Source organism: Trichoderma citrinoviride, assembly GCF_003025115.1.
Source record: "Trichoderma citrinoviride strain TUCIM 6016 unplaced genomic scaffold BBK36scaffold_16, whole genome shotgun sequence".
Taxonomy (NCBI): domain Eukaryota; kingdom Fungi; phylum Ascomycota; class Sordariomycetes; order Hypocreales; family Hypocreaceae; genus Trichoderma; species Trichoderma citrinoviride.
The window spans coordinates 455,791-470,186 of NW_020194724.1; the positions used below are offsets into that span (position 1 = coordinate 455,791).

The following is a 14,396-nucleotide window of genomic DNA, read 5'->3' on the forward strand; positions in this document are numbered from 1 at the left end:
ACTCGTACACGCCACAAGTTGTATGTAGGTACCCACTGGCATGGCAAGCTCAGATAAGATAAAGCTCTGCTTAGTCATCTGCAAACGGGGGAAAGGTGGCCGTTGACGACATGCAGCCCACCAGCAGCTGAGCTCCCTCGCAAACGAGGCACCGAGCTATGAACACCACATAACAGCAGCCCAACATGCGACGCTCACTGCAATCGGCCCTGCTGCTGGGCCTGTCGTCGCTCGTGGCAGCCGTGTACAAGGACGAGGTCGGCCACATCGACTTCCACCACGCGCTCGTCGGCGTGCCCCAGGTCGAGACGACCTTCTTCCACCGGCCCAAGAAGGACGAGAAAGCGAGTCTGCTCTACACCCTCAGCGATGTCGGCGTGCTGGGCGCCGTCAACCCCAACACCGGCGCTCTCGTCTGGCGCCAGCAGGTCGCTCCAGGCGTGGCCGGTCGAGGCGGCCATCTGAGGGCCCCCGAGGGCGAGAACTGGGTGGCCGCTGCGTACGGCCGGCAGGTCCAGGCATGGGCTGCGCTGAGCGGGCGCAGCGTCTGGCAGACCGAGTTCGACGGCCGCGTCAAGGACCTGGAGATTATGGAGCTGACCGAGAGCGCGAGGAAGGACGTGCTGGTCCTCTTCGAGGAGGACGGCGTCACGGTTCTGCGCAGGCTGCACGGCGCTCTGGGCACCGTCGTCTGGGAGTTCCGCGAGGTCTCCAAGGACATTCCTCTGCAGGTGTCGACCAGCGTCTCCAACGTCTACGTCATCAGCCTTCACGGATCCCCTGCGTCGTACAGCTTGAAGGTCACGACCCTGGAGCCGGCGACGGGAGGACGGGTCGACCACTGGATAGTCGGTGCCAAGGGCGATGTCCAACCCGAGGACGTCATGTTTGTGGGCGCAAACTCGGCTGCTCCCATCCTGGCGTGGGCCAGCAACGACCTCGCCAAGCTCAACGTCCACATCCTGGGCACAAAGTCCAAGCAAGAGTTTGCGTTTCCCCTCCCCGCAGACACCGTCTCTGTCGACATACATGCTCCGCACCTGACCCAGTCTCAGCCTCACTTCCTGGTCCACACCCGCACGGCGACTGGCAACAAGGCCGAGGTTTTTCACACCGACTTGAAGTCTGGCAAGATCACAAAGGCGTACGAGCTGCCGCTGCTCCCCGGACTCGGCGCAATCTCCACCAGCTCGGAAGGTGCCAATGTCTATTTTACGCGCGTCACCGAAGATGAAGTCCTCGTTGTGTCCTCCGACTCGCACAGCGTTCTCGCTCGCGATTCTCTGAGCCCCGAGGCCCGTGTTGAGGCCGTCCATGCCGTTTCAGAGGTCATCAAGAAGGCCGGCGGCAAGGAGTTCGCCATCCGGTCTGCCACCGTCACCACATCGCAGGACTGGGCGCTGATTCGCAACGGCAAGCTCGACTGGACCCGCCCCGAGGGCCTCAGCGGCGCCGTTGCCGCGGCCTGGGCGGAGATTCCTGAGGCCGAGGACCTGGCCAAGGTGCTCGCCGAGGAGGCACACACCAACCCGTGGAACGCCTATGTGCACCGCGTTACTCGCCACATCCGCGATCTCCAGTATCTCCCCGATTATCTTGCTACTATTCCCACCCGAGTCATCGAGAGCATCACCGGTGGCGCAGTCGCCGTGTCCAAGACTACAGGCCTTCACCGGGACTCGTTTGGCTTCAACAAGATTGCCATCGTCGCCACTCACCGCGGTCGGTTCTACGCCCTGGACACTGGCAGCCATGGTGGGATTGTTTGGTCCGCCAACGTCTTTCCCCAAGCTCCTGGTGCTGTGTTTGATGTCAAGGGCCTTTTGGTCAACGACGCCGAAGGCACATTGACAGTTCGAGGCGCTAAAGGCGAGTATGCCGTGATACAAGTGGCGGATGGACAAGTTGTCGAGGCTCAGCCTGGCGACGAGTCGGCTGCTATCTCTGCCACCGCCGTGATCGAGCGTGAAGGCGGCAAGTGGCTGCTTGCTCTTGGACAAGGTGGGAAACCCATCGACGACTCTCTGACGGAGCGGCCCATCGACCAAACCATTGTTGTCCGAGAGGAAGATGATACCGTCAAGGGCGTCAAGTTCGTCAACGAAGGTGGTGAAATTGTCAAAAAGGAGGTCTGGCAGCTCCAGCTGCTCCCGGGCCAGAAGATTGCGAGCATCGCCAAGCGCCCGGCGCACGATCCCGTTGCCTCCATCGGCCGCGTGCTGGGAGACCGAAGTGTCAACTACAAGTACCTAAACCCTAACACCGTCGTCATCGCTGTCATTGACAGCGCCGCTTCCGCCCTTTCAGTCTATCTCCTGGACACGGTCACTGGCCAGATGCTTACGTCGCAAGTCCACGATGGTGTGGATGGCGACAAGGAGATCTCATGTACCTTGTCGGAGAACTGGTACGCCTGTGCCTTCTTCGGACAGTATACCCTCAACGACGGCTCGGACCGGGACATCAAGGGATACCAGATCGTCGTGTCTGACCTGTACGAGTCCCCTTCGCCCAACGATCGGGGCCCCCTGGGCGATGCGGAGACGTTCTCGCCCCTGGATCCCGTGGATACCCCGACTGGCGTGCCGCTTCCGTGGGTTGTTTCTCAGAGCTGGATTGTATCGGAGCCCCTGACCAACTTGACGGTGACCCAGACACGTCAAGGCATCACCAGTCGACAGCTATTGGCTTACCTGCCCGAGTCCCACGCCATTCTGGGCATTACCCGGCATGGAATCGACCCTCGCCGGCCTGTAGGAAGGGACCCGTCTGCGGCAGAGATTGAAGCCGAGGGCCTTGCTAGGTACACGCCTGCTATTTTCATTGACGGGCGGAATCTGCTTACGCACGAGCGGGACATTGTTGGCGTGAGAGGCATTGTGACCACGCCGGCCGTGGTGGAGAGCACCAGCTTGTTGTTGGCGTATGGCATCGACGTCTTTGGTTCCCAAATTCCGCCGAGCGGGACGTTTGACATACTGGACAAGGGGTTCAACAAGGTCACCTTGCTGGCCACGGTGCTCGCGCTTACTTGGGGAGTCGTGCTGCTGGCACCTATGGTAAGTTGCCACTTTCTTTCTTTCTTTCGACCACTTTCTTTTTTTTCTGTCAGAAATGATGGAGACTTGGACTTTGCTAACTCTTGCGCAGGTTCGGAGGAAGCAAATCAACCGGAAATGGGAAGCGTTCATGTAATGCGACTAGAGGAGACATATCGAGGATACCACGTACAGGATTTATGATTAGGTGGCGCGCACCCATTTACTTGCTTGCTTGATGAGGGCCTGCGCTTAATGTGTATGAACAATGAAAGAAAAAAAAACGGAAGATATTTGGATGTTTAACGAGTTTTTTTTCTTCTTTGCCTTGAGCTATTATTATACATGTGTTACTTGTTCGACTGATTCGTCTTCCAGCCTAGGCCTCGGGCCAGTTACCAGTCAGAGGGATACAGCTTCCGTTGGCGCTCTGGCCGATGCCGTCTTCGCACAGAAACGCAACGTATCTCGCCACATGGTCGACGGGCACGTTGTTCATCTTGGGGTGCGCCTCCTTGACAGCCTTGAAGCCCTCGACGTTCATGCCGGCAGCAAACGCATCACTAATATTGGTCTCGTTCATGCCACCCGGCATCAGCGCAACCGAATAGACGCCTTTGGCGCCATAGAAGCCCGCCGTGTGCTTGGCCAGGGCGACGAGCCCGTGCTTGGACGCGGTATAGGCGACGCCCGCTGTGAGGCCGGAGAGGGAGGCCACGGAACCAATGTTGACGATGAGGCGGCCGCTGGGCGGCTGCGGGGCCTGCAACAAATAGGGTAGAGCGTACTTTGTGACGAGGAAGGCCCCCGTGAGGTTGACGGCGAGGATGCTGTCCCACATGTTCCTGTCGCAGTCGCCCGCGGGATCGAACTTGTCCATGATGCCGGCGTTGTTGACGACGATGTCGAGGCGGCCGAAGCGGGCGACGGACTGCTCGACGAGGTTCTTGACGGAGTCCTCGTCGGCGACGTCGGCCTCGAGGGCGAGGAGGTGGGAAGGAGAGTAGGTGGCGGAGAGGTCTGCCTTGGCGGCGGTGAGGCGGGAGGGGTTGACGTCGCAGATGGTGACGAGGGCGCCGCGGGCGAGGAGAGACTTGGCAATGGTGAGGCCGAGGCCGCTGGCGGAGCCGGTGACGAGGATGGCTTTGGAGGAGAGTGACATTTTGTTCTGTAGTGGATGCTGGTGAAGTTTGATGGGAGATGGGACCGATGAGATGGTACGATTGAGGAGTACTATGGTGTATATATATATCTTCTGCTGTCAACTTTGTTATCGGCAGCCACACAGGATAAATAATCAGAGGACAGATTCAAGTATACGGCAGCTCATTCCCCCCCTCCCTTTCTTATACAAATCTCAGCTCAAGCCTTGTTCCGCCTCCCATGCCCCGTTGCCAAGCCACCCTTTCTGCCTGCCAGCCTTGTTTGTTTTTGGGGGATGGAAAGGATCGGGATCCGTCCAAACAGACGCAGCAGGCCTCTCGTTCCCACCACCTTGATTCCTACCTATCGGCTGTTTGCGCCAATATGCCAATGAGAGGCCTCACTTCTGCAGGTGTTCCTGGCCTGGCCTGGACGCTAACTGCTACCAATTACTAGGTACTTGCGGGCCGCCTGCGTCCGCGACACAAGGTGTATATACGCGTATTTTCATGTTTGTTCTTCTTGTCTTGTGCCCCATACCTACCTACCTAGGTAGCTAGTATCAGGAATTGGGGTGGGAGGGATTGTGATGAAAAGGCAGCAGTAACTAGTAGCAGAGCCACCCCCAATAATGGGGCGGACAGGCAGGGCTGTCTTATCATTATTATTAGTAGTAGTATTATTTTTCGTTCAGCCGCACCTTGGGAGTTGCGGCTACGTGCTTTGCAAAGGATGCCGATGTGGGTTATTATGCCTGTTTCTGCCTGTTCCGTTTTGCCTTGCATGTGAGAAGCCTTGCTATGAGAGGTAGGTACCTACCTACTACTACTACTAAAGTACTACCTTAGGTACAAGTGGCTTTTGAGATGTATCAACTTCTTGCGCTTGCATCTGTACGTTTCGGCAGCAATCCCTCAAGCAGGCAAGAACTTCTTCACTCCGGTTGAGTAGTCTTCATTGTCCGATGATGGTTTGTGAGTCTTGTCTCTGCGGGAGAAAATTGCCTCATTGGGAAGACTTGTGTAGCATGAGGATATGCGAATACGACAAAGAGACAATACAATACGCGTACAGAGAAGATTCAAGGATGAGGGAGCTCATGTAAGTTGACCAAGCCCGCGCAGGAAGACGGAGCTCTTTGTGTAGCCTGTTTATGAGAAGATTGGTCCACGTCCGTGCAAGGGAAAGACTAGATAGTGCCCCGTTGCGAGCTCAATGCGAGGACGCGAATACGATCCGCAACAACTTCTCGATATACGAAATACGCGTATAGAGGTCAAGAGCGTGATGGGAACTGCATCTTGAATACGCGTATACACTCCATATCAGACGACGGTGAAGCGAGACTGTTGTCGTGACTAGAACTGTATCATTCACAGGCAATCTATCATGTAGCGTCGCATTGTCGCAACCCAAGTCATAAACAAAACTCCCGCCAATACAGGAAACATGCAAAGAGATCCATCCAAACCACAGCCGCACAAGCCATGACGCTCAGCACTCATCCTTCCAGTTGTCGCTGATCCACCCAGCCAGCTTGCTCGTCAGCGTCCCCTCCATGTACGGCTCCACGTCCTTGACGCTGTAGTCGCCGCCGCTGAACTTGAGCGCGGGGATGATCCACGGCACCAGAAAGTCGACAAAGACAAGGTCCACTGCCTTGGGTTTCTCCTCGGCCGAAAAGCCAACCTCGGCCTGAATGCAGTTGGGCACGGCGTAAAAGTCAATGGGCTTGTGGACGGTGTCGTCTCCGTCCTTGCCGATGTCGTCCTGGGTTGTGTAGCCGCCGATGAGCTCGCCATCATCCGCAGCACGGACATGACGAAGCTCGAGGCGGGCCTCCTCTTCAGCCTCGTCTTGACGGACTTGTTCAACGATGTCGGCCTCATGCTCATCATCTTCAACCGTGCCGTTTTCATCAGAGACATCAAAGCTCGGTCGGGGATACATTTGCTGGGGAATGGTCAACTGCCTGGTGTTTGGAAGCCCGTCGACAAAAATCTTCGTCTGGCTGTTGAGGATGCTGATCACCTTGGCGGCGATTTCGTACGGCACATCGGGCACATAGTGGAAGGCGCTGTTGAACGGGCTCACGGTAAACGTGTCGTCGCGCGTAAACGGGCCCTTGAAGATGTCGAAGCGGATGCCTCCTGTGTTGATGATCGCGAGCCGGGGCTTGTCCTCCCTGTCCTTGTTGACGACCACGCTGGGCAGCACCTCCTCCTCAAGCCAAGTGTAGATGCTGTCTTTGCCGGGATACGGAGCCCTGGTCATCCACAAGTCTCGGGGCGCACAGCCGTAGCGATGGTCAAGGTCCAGAGCCTTGCGAGCCTTTTCAATCATCTGGCTCACCTTTTGGCCCTCCTTGGTCGGAAAGGTGGTCTCGTTGAGGCCGGTGTGGTAGTACATTCCGTAGAGGTTGTTGTCCATGTATTTGCGGCTGAAAGAGACGCCCTTTTGAGCCTCGACTTGCTCGCCGTCTTCCTTGGGCTTCTTGGCAATGCCGTCAATGGACATCCAGCCAATGGTCTCGAGGTAGCGGCCAGACGCGATGGCCAGCGACTTGGAGTCGTAGCTCACGGCGTCTCTAATGTGCAGATGGCCGCCGAAGAAGGCAATGGGCGTGTCCCAGTCCTCCTTGCGAATCGCCTTGAAGATGTCCCTGAACTCCTGCATGCGCACACCGACATGGCCAATGACGACAAAGAGGTCGGGCTTCTCCTTGATGGCCGCTTGGAACCAGTCCTCCTTGAGGGTATCAGCCACGGGCTGCACGATGCTGTTATTGGCATTACCAGTAAAGTCGAAGAGAAAGCCAAACGCCACAATGTTGAGGCCGAGGTTCTTGGTCTTGAACTTGCGGTATCGCTGGGCCTGGGGCACGCGCTTGCCCGTCTTGGGATCGACATAGTCCAGGTTGGACGTGATGTAGTTTTCTTTGAAGTAGGGGACGGTGGTGTTGTGTTCCATGTCGACCGAATACGCCTTGTACAGCTCATGGTTGCCGGTGGAGAGGAGGTCGACCTTCTGCTGGGCGTAGATTTCGTGCAGGTAAATGCCTTTGGGGACGGAGCCGTCATAGATGCCGCTGCCCTCGACTCGGTCGCCCGTGTCGATGAGGAGGAGATCGGCGCCCTTGTCGTCGGCCAGCTTGCGCATATGCTGGGAGAAGGAGATGTAGTCGCCCCAGTCGGCGGAGAAGGAGGGCCTGAAGGGATGTGTGAGCACGCGTCCTGTTGCTCATGGTACTTGTTGTCCATGTTACGAGGGATGAAGGGATCGCTCACTCCAGAAAATGACCAGAGAGCCAGGCGTGCGTGTCTGTAGTGTGCAGAAAGTTGAGCTGCCCCCAGGTCAGGTCGCGCATGGGAGCCGCCACGGGCTTGACGGCGCCGGACTGCGCGGCGTCGACCGCGGCTGCGGCAATGAGGGCGCCGAGGAGATACGATTCCAGCATGGTGACGAGACTAAGAGTCCATGGGAGAGAGAGAGTCGATGTTGCTGCTGATGCGGATGCTGCTGGCGGTGACGAAAGGAGGTCAAGGTGGTTGCCAGCAAGGCGAAGATAAGGAATGCTGCAGGAGGTGAAGCTCCAGGACCGGTGAAACGGGCGCTGCCATCAAGGTTCAGGTGACATCAGCGGGGGGCACGAGAGCGCTAGGTAAGGTACCTTAAGGTAGCCCAGTACCTAGTAGTATTCGTGTGCCGAAGCCACAACCGGATACCGAGCTTAAGAGTGCAGTAACATTGAAGGGATGCAGCCGTTTCAGGGGCTGAGCCGAATACCTACTGTTTAATCGATTCAGAAGATAACAAGGACCATTACAGCAAAGACAAGTGAGGCAGATCGATCTGTGTGGCTCCTGTCTGTCTCAGTCTTGCGCCAGTGACATACAATGCATCCCGTCTCATTGGCTGACTCATCGTTCTCCGAGACGTGTATGTACATCAGTAAGGTGCCTTATTACCTTAACAACTGAACCTCAGGCTCCCTTCTCCCCTTCTCTTTCAAGCTTCGTCTAACTTCAATTCAACATCAACTTCCACTTATACGATGCCATGGAACTCATTTGTACTTGCTCATGCTGCAAAGATGATGCCAAGATGCAGAGTGAATGGAAAAAGGCCAACCAAAATTCCAAGGCTCCATCATACAGTAAGGTAAGTAAGCAGCCACCTCCTCCGTCACAATCCTAGGCAATCAGCTTTCGAAGTCAACACCAAATCTTCAACATCATAGACGCCAATGAATCTGAAAAAGGCCAACACCTGCGGCGCCGTTCCGCATCCATCGCCCATAGACGCCGTGGCATTGAAGTCCACCAGCGGTATCAGCCTGTCCGCTACCGTTGCCGACACTGTGTAAGTCGTGTTGAACGCGAGGTTCCGCCCAATCACCTGGAACATGTCCAGTCCAACCTCTGGCCGCACCGTCACGAGGCATGAAGCCGGAGCCCTGGGGCGGGAACCGGAAGACGGAGGCTGGGCTTCGGTGAGAACCTTGTTGAGCGCTGGCTTGTCAAACAGGCCTTGACTGCCCAGGTTCTGCGTGCCGTTGCTGGCGGCCGAGACGGCGCCGGACACGTATATGATGGCCTGGCCCTCCTGCGCCACGTTGACGGTCTTTGCAATCTTCGGGGGATTGACGGTCAAGTCGATAAAGTCGACCGTGTCCGAGTGCTCATTGACCACGTATAGGTGGGTGTTGTCCGCGCTGGGCCACAGGCCGTGAGGCTCGACGCCGCTGGCCCGGATGGCGCCCAGGAGTACGGGCATCTGGCTGGAGTGCTGCTGGGCGTACATGAGCGTCTGGTTGGCCGATGCCACCGTGACGAAGCCGTGCATGGTGCCGTTGATGACAGCAAAGTTGGCGTGGTTGGTCTCGGCTCCCGTGTCCATGACGCCGACGACGCGGCCTTGGACGAGGTCGATGACGGTCACCTTGCCGGCCATCTTGTGCGCCGCCCACAGCCGCTCGCCGTCGGGCGAGATCATCATGTCGGACGAGAAGACGTCGCCCAGGCCGGTGATGTTGGCAACGACGCGCCGCTGGGCCACGTCGATGACGGACAGCGACGGCGAGCGCATACGCCGTCCTGCCGTCCGGGCTGAAAACGACCTTGCTCGGCCCGCCGTACGACTGCACGTATCCGACCACGCCGCCCTTGAGCCCGTCGACAATGTCGATCCGGTCAACGCGTGCCCACCCAGACGTGGCGGTTGTCCCGCTCGAAGAAGGCCTCGTGCGCGTTGCGGTCCACAGACGTCTGCGAGACGACGGAGTTGTCCTCGGTGCGGAACACGGTGACGGTGTTGCTCGTGACGGCCAGCGACACGATGAGCTTGCCGTCGGGCGAGAAGCCCAGCCCGTGCGAGTTGACGGCCTTGACGTACTGCGGGTTCAGGTCGTCAGTCAGGCGGCTGTCGCCGAGGCTGATGGTGCCGAGGACCTCGCCCGTGAGGGGCTTGATGACGGTGATTGTGTTGGACGACTGGTCGCCGGTGTAGAGGCGGTCCGAATCGGAGATGGGGGCGCCTCTGCCGGCGAGGGCGGGAGCTTGGTCCCATGCCGAGGCGAGGCCGGATAGGAGGCTGAGGGCTACCAGCGTGAGGCTTGTATACGACAGCATTTTGACTTGTCTCAACTCTGATACTCAAATTTCTACAAGTGACCTCCAGATCCGTCAAAGACAGGGACGTGCGGGAGCTGCCAATGTTATAGTTGTCAGACTCGTGTATGTCGTGCAACACGTCAGTCGTGACAATGTCATTGTACCTGAAGTCCCCCTAGGAGACTCACGCGTACCCGCTCAACACCTGCATCGTGCAGCCTTCATCACAAAGCTGCTCATCCTCGATGACACGGAACATCAGCAAGGTTCTCCAAGAACAAGTGTGAGATGCCGTTCAACTGATTCGACCAATAAGAACCTGTCCTGTCTAAGAAGCCCATGTGTGATGGGAGTTCCCAGGGCGGTAGTATGTATCTGCCACGACGAGATGATAGTAGGCTTGGCCACAGCCTTGTTCTCGGCTCGGCTCGTCGGCCCTGTCAGCACAGTTCCATGCTCATGTCCATAGATCGGTTCTGTCAAACGACAGCCATAAGGGCGTGAGCCTTGACCTGAGCATAAGAAGCTTGACATGAAGAAGATGAATCCGCGAATCAGCTCTCATCCAAAGTTCTCCCGTCCTCCACATATCCTGTCATCACCTCTCGTGTGCCGCAAACTCTTGCCCCCCTATCGGCCATCGGCATCATGAACCTGCAGCTCGCGAGGATCCGGGGGCTTGTCCACCCCCTGGATACTGAACTTGCCGCTGGCCCTAAAATCTTACCACATCACTTTTTGTGAAAAGAGGACTCGGCTGCTAATGAATGAGTACCGACGAGAGTCGATGATTCCGCGGGGAATTTCCTACAACTGCTTAACGGTGTTTGATCTCGCTATATGGCGCTGCTGTGGAGTTGCTGGGACTTGGACGGCGTGACAATGCTGACTGAGTTGATGACCTAGGTGTATATAAATAACGTAGAAGTGTGTCTCCTCATCGTATGCTTGTTCATATACCGTCTAGCTGGTTATATATTCCTGCCACTCATTTCTATCATGTCTTTTCTCTAAAACCCCCTCCAATGGCATCAAAATTTGCGCTCAACCCCGTTGTCGTTCAACATCCGCAGGCTCGCCCCCCTCATCCTCCTCTTCCTCCCCACCATACCAGTCGTCGCTCTCCAGCCCGTCCCCCCGGATGAAGAAGGACCCAATACAGCCCAGCAAAGCCAAGCCGCCGAATAAGCTCCATGCGAGAGCCTCGCCCTTGGGCCGGATCCTCATGGACACTGTGAACAGGCCGCCAGAGGCAAAGGGACCGATGCTGCGGCCCAGCGCGGACAGAGTCTGGGCGACGCCATTGAGGGTTCCTAGGCTGTCGTGGGAGGGCGCCGAGTTGGTGATCTAAAGAGAGTATGTTAGTTTAGATCGTAGCAGTCGGGTTGCGATTGACTTACCAGCAGCATTACGCATGACAACCCGCCCACGGCGCAGATAGTCTTGAGAATGAGCACAGCACCAAGCTCAATAAACAGCCACATAGTTCCAGTGCCCAGGCCGAACAAAGGTTCATCGTCGACATAGCCAATCCACGGCATGGCAAGCATGCTGACTGCCAGACCAAACAGCGCAAAGCGATACGTCCCCAGGTTCCCAAACCGGCTCTTGAGCGGCTGGAAGAGAAAGGCCTGAAAGATGATGGTGATGAGACCCGCAAAGCTCAAGGTGATGCCAATCTTGGTGGGGGACAGCTCACGGCCCGTCGGAGACGGGGAGGCGGCGAAGATGGGGTACAGGCTGTTGAAGCTGATGTTGGCCAGCTGGAAGAAGAGGTAGGTGGCCAGCAGGATCAGCGTCGTGCAATTCAGGATCTCGCGCCACGGCGTGTGCTCCTTGTGGTGATCGTCCGTCGGCTTTGCTCTCTCGTCGTCTGCAATGGCATCATCGTTGTCGTCAGAGGCCGCGTCGTCGGAGCTGGGCGACAGCAGAGGCTGTGTTTGAGAAGCGGCTCGAGGCCGGGGCCATCGCGAGCTCCACGACTGCCGTCGCGGGGTGCGACTGAAGATGCCTGCTATGCGAGCCCAGAGCCGAGTAGCCCACGTCGGCTTCCACGGGTCATCGTCAATATCCTCGAGCGTCTCCTCGAACCAGATGCCCACCACAATGACGGCGGCCGCAAGAACAGCGGCGCTCAGCACGTTTGGCCCAAGGTAGGGGAACTCTGCGCCCATGCGTCCGACCAGGATTCCTCCCAGCGCAGGGCCCGTAAGACCCCCCAGAGAGTAGATGATGGGCAGATAGGTGAACGCCCTGCTCTGGTTCGACCGGTCCGTGATCTCGCCCAGGATGCTGGGCACGCAGGCGGCATTGCCGTTCAGCAGCCCCATGGCGGCGTGGACCACGACCATCTGCCAGTACTGCTTGCAGAAGCCAAAGGCGGAGAAGCAGCCCATGAGCGAAAAGGTGCCGGCCAGCAGCACCGGCTTCCGGCCGACCACGTCGGACGCGTAGCCCCAGAGGAAGTTGGTGGACAGCTGGGCCATGGCGAAGACGCTGGCCAGCAGGCCGACGTAGAGGCCGCTCTTTTCCCTGGGGATGCCCGGCATGGACGCCACCATCTCGGGCAGATACGGGCCGATGGAGTTGAGGGCGGTCTGCTCGGCCAGCGACAGGAAGGCCAGCAGCAGCAGCTGGCGCACGGGGAGCGGCGTCTCGTCGTGGTCGTGGGACGAGGAGACGGACGAGGCGTCGGAGCCGATGGCGGAGGGGAAGCGGTCGCTCTCGGCGTCTGACGACGAGCCCGGCGGCTTGGGCGGAGGCGTCGGGAAGGTCTGGTATTTCGGAATCGACGGGCGGCGCAGCGACGTGATGTTGGGGATGGGAGCGCCGGCGTGGAACGAGCCGGAGGATCGGGACGGGCGGGCGCGAGACGTGATGCCCGGCCCCGGGCGAGCGTTTGCCGGGCGCGTCATGGCTGTAGCCGGGCGAGGTTATGGTCCCCTGGTCCGTCTTCTTCTTCTTCTTGTTTCGTAGTTTGAATTCTGCTTGAGAATGTTGGCGGGCTTTGGTTAAGCAGCTGTTTGCTCGTTTGCGGGTTCGTCAGACGGCGGGCGTGTGAGCCAGAACCTGCGCGACAATCTGCCGCCACAAGATCATGCTGGAGAAGCAATGTTGACGAAGGAAGAGTTGCAGAAAGAAGCGGCGATTCTTCAGCACGATGCGAGTGGGACGGTGGCAGATCGAGGGCGCTGGAGAGGCCGAAGCAGGCGGAGGAGGAAGGTTTGCAGGATGCAGGAATCGAAAGTGGAAGACGTCAGGATTGGGAAAGCATTTTTTTAAGAGGTTCCAGGTGGGGACCTTGGAGCTGGGCAGCTTGAGGCCCTGGCGAGATGCAGGCGATGACGGGACACACGGTACAGTCACTGATGCCCGTATACTTCATTTCATACGTTTGAACCCTTGAGGCGATTCGCGCTCTTCAATTGCTTCAACTGATTAGAGATACCTCGCCCTACAGTACATCCTCTACCTAAGGTACTATCCAAGTGGAACAGAGCTCAGAGTCCATGTAAGCTGAGGCTCTCGTTGGTGCTGGTCAGCGGCACGGACCGATCGGGGGCGGGTCTGACGCTATGGGTTGCTTCAGTACCAGGAAAAGGTGTGTGCCTGAAGAGGAGTCGGGTGGGAGAGGCAGCAAATCCAATAGGTAAGGCCTGATTGGTTATCATGCTCGAGTGACTGAGTAACTGAGTCAAGATGTTGGAGACAAGGATCGCTCAAGGGAGTCGGAGGATTAGGTAAGCTCGAGATGATGAGAGCGCTGGATGCTGGTCGTGGAAGATGTAGGTTAGGTAGTATAGGGTCTATAAGGGAATTGAATGGCCAAGTACGTGCTATGTATATATACTGCCCGTCGCTGCATGATAACTCGAGAGTATCCATGCGGGTTCTCCCAACTGCATGACATGACCTTCGATGTATTCTACAGCAGCCTGATGCTGACTGATCGTTGCTGTCTATCCTATCTGATTAATCCTTGGGACTTACGTCGTCTCCGTCCTTGAAACACTTCGGGTACGTGCTCATACCTGCAAATGTCTGTAAACATGTATAGTGCAATGCTCTATATACCTTAAGTGGGAAGAGTATAAGGTAGTGTTTGCCGTTGGAAGCACCAAGGACGATTGGAGCTTTGTCAGGATCTATCGTATATAGGTACGCAACCTGAACTACCCATACCCCGAGCAGTACTTGTAATAACCATCACGTCCATCGCCATCACCCATCAAAGCCAAGAACCATCACACCATCATCTCATCGTATCAACTTCAATTTCCTTCCTTATCATCCTGTTATCTCCCCCCTCCATCTAACAAAGCCGCCTCTATCCGCACCACGCCCTCCAACAACCTCCGCGCCCTCCAACCACAACATCACACGCACTATCCCCAGAATACACCACAAAGTCAGCATAATTTACCCCCAAAGAATAGCAGGGACGATCTCCAAGATTTCTAGATCAAAGGATTGTGCCAATCATGGGCCGGGCAGGATGTTTGAACGGGGAGGGCTGTGTCTTGGCTGCATGTGTGTGTGAGTGCGGGTTGTTACAGCTGGGTGTTTATCCCATACATGTGTCTGCTTAGCGAGATGCTCCAAT

General features: G+C 57.1%; 5 protein-coding genes across 5 annotated transcripts; 1 reads left to right on the top strand and 4 right to left on the bottom strand.

Moving 5' to 3' along the window:
• Nucleotides 1–185: 185 nt before the first annotated feature.
• BBK36DRAFT_1128908 (DUF1620-domain-containing protein) lies at nucleotides 186–3,195 on the top strand (the record flags this gene model as incomplete). Its single annotated transcript, XM_024891681.1, has 2 exons — nucleotides 186–3,059; nucleotides 3,151–3,195. 2 exons carry the CDS (start codon nucleotides 186–188, stop codon nucleotides 3,193–3,195), a joined length of 2,919 nt encoding a protein of 972 aa, XP_024745973.1.
• A 222-nt stretch (nucleotides 3,196–3,417) lies between these two features.
• BBK36DRAFT_60714 (NAD(P)-binding protein) lies at nucleotides 3,418–4,200 on the bottom strand (the record flags this gene model as incomplete). The annotated part of the gene is made up of 1 exon (XM_024898346.1): nucleotides 3,418–4,200. The coding sequence occupies one exon, from the start codon at nucleotides 4,198–4,200 to the stop codon at nucleotides 3,418–3,420; it is 783 nt and encodes a 260-aa protein (XP_024745974.1).
• Nucleotides 4,201–5,675: 1,475 nt separating this feature from the next.
• Nucleotides 5,676–7,638, bottom strand: BBK36DRAFT_1129005 (hypothetical protein; the record flags this gene model as incomplete). The annotated part of the gene is made up of 3 exons (XM_024891695.1): nucleotides 5,676–6,008; nucleotides 6,048–7,389; nucleotides 7,469–7,638. The coding sequence occupies 3 exons, from the start codon at nucleotides 7,636–7,638 to the stop codon at nucleotides 5,676–5,678; spliced, it is 1,845 nt and encodes a 614-aa protein (XP_024745975.1).
• A 728-nt stretch (nucleotides 7,639–8,366) lies between these two features.
• On the bottom strand, nucleotides 8,367–9,811 carry BBK36DRAFT_1172413 (hypothetical protein; the record flags this gene model as incomplete). Its single annotated transcript, XM_024895721.1, has 2 exons — nucleotides 8,367–9,277; nucleotides 9,379–9,811. The coding sequence occupies 2 exons, from the start codon at nucleotides 9,809–9,811 to the stop codon at nucleotides 8,367–8,369; spliced, it is 1,344 nt and encodes a 447-aa protein (XP_024745976.1).
• A 1,026-nt stretch (nucleotides 9,812–10,837) lies between these two features.
• Nucleotides 10,838–12,710, bottom strand: BBK36DRAFT_147808 (MFS general substrate transporter; the record flags this gene model as incomplete). Its single annotated transcript, XM_024897550.1, has 3 exons — nucleotides 10,838–11,140; nucleotides 11,194–11,767; nucleotides 11,849–12,710. Coding segments are annotated over 3 exons (1,739 nt in total), but the record flags the coding sequence as incomplete, so codon positions are not given.
• Nucleotides 12,711–14,396: the final 1,686 nt, after the last annotated feature.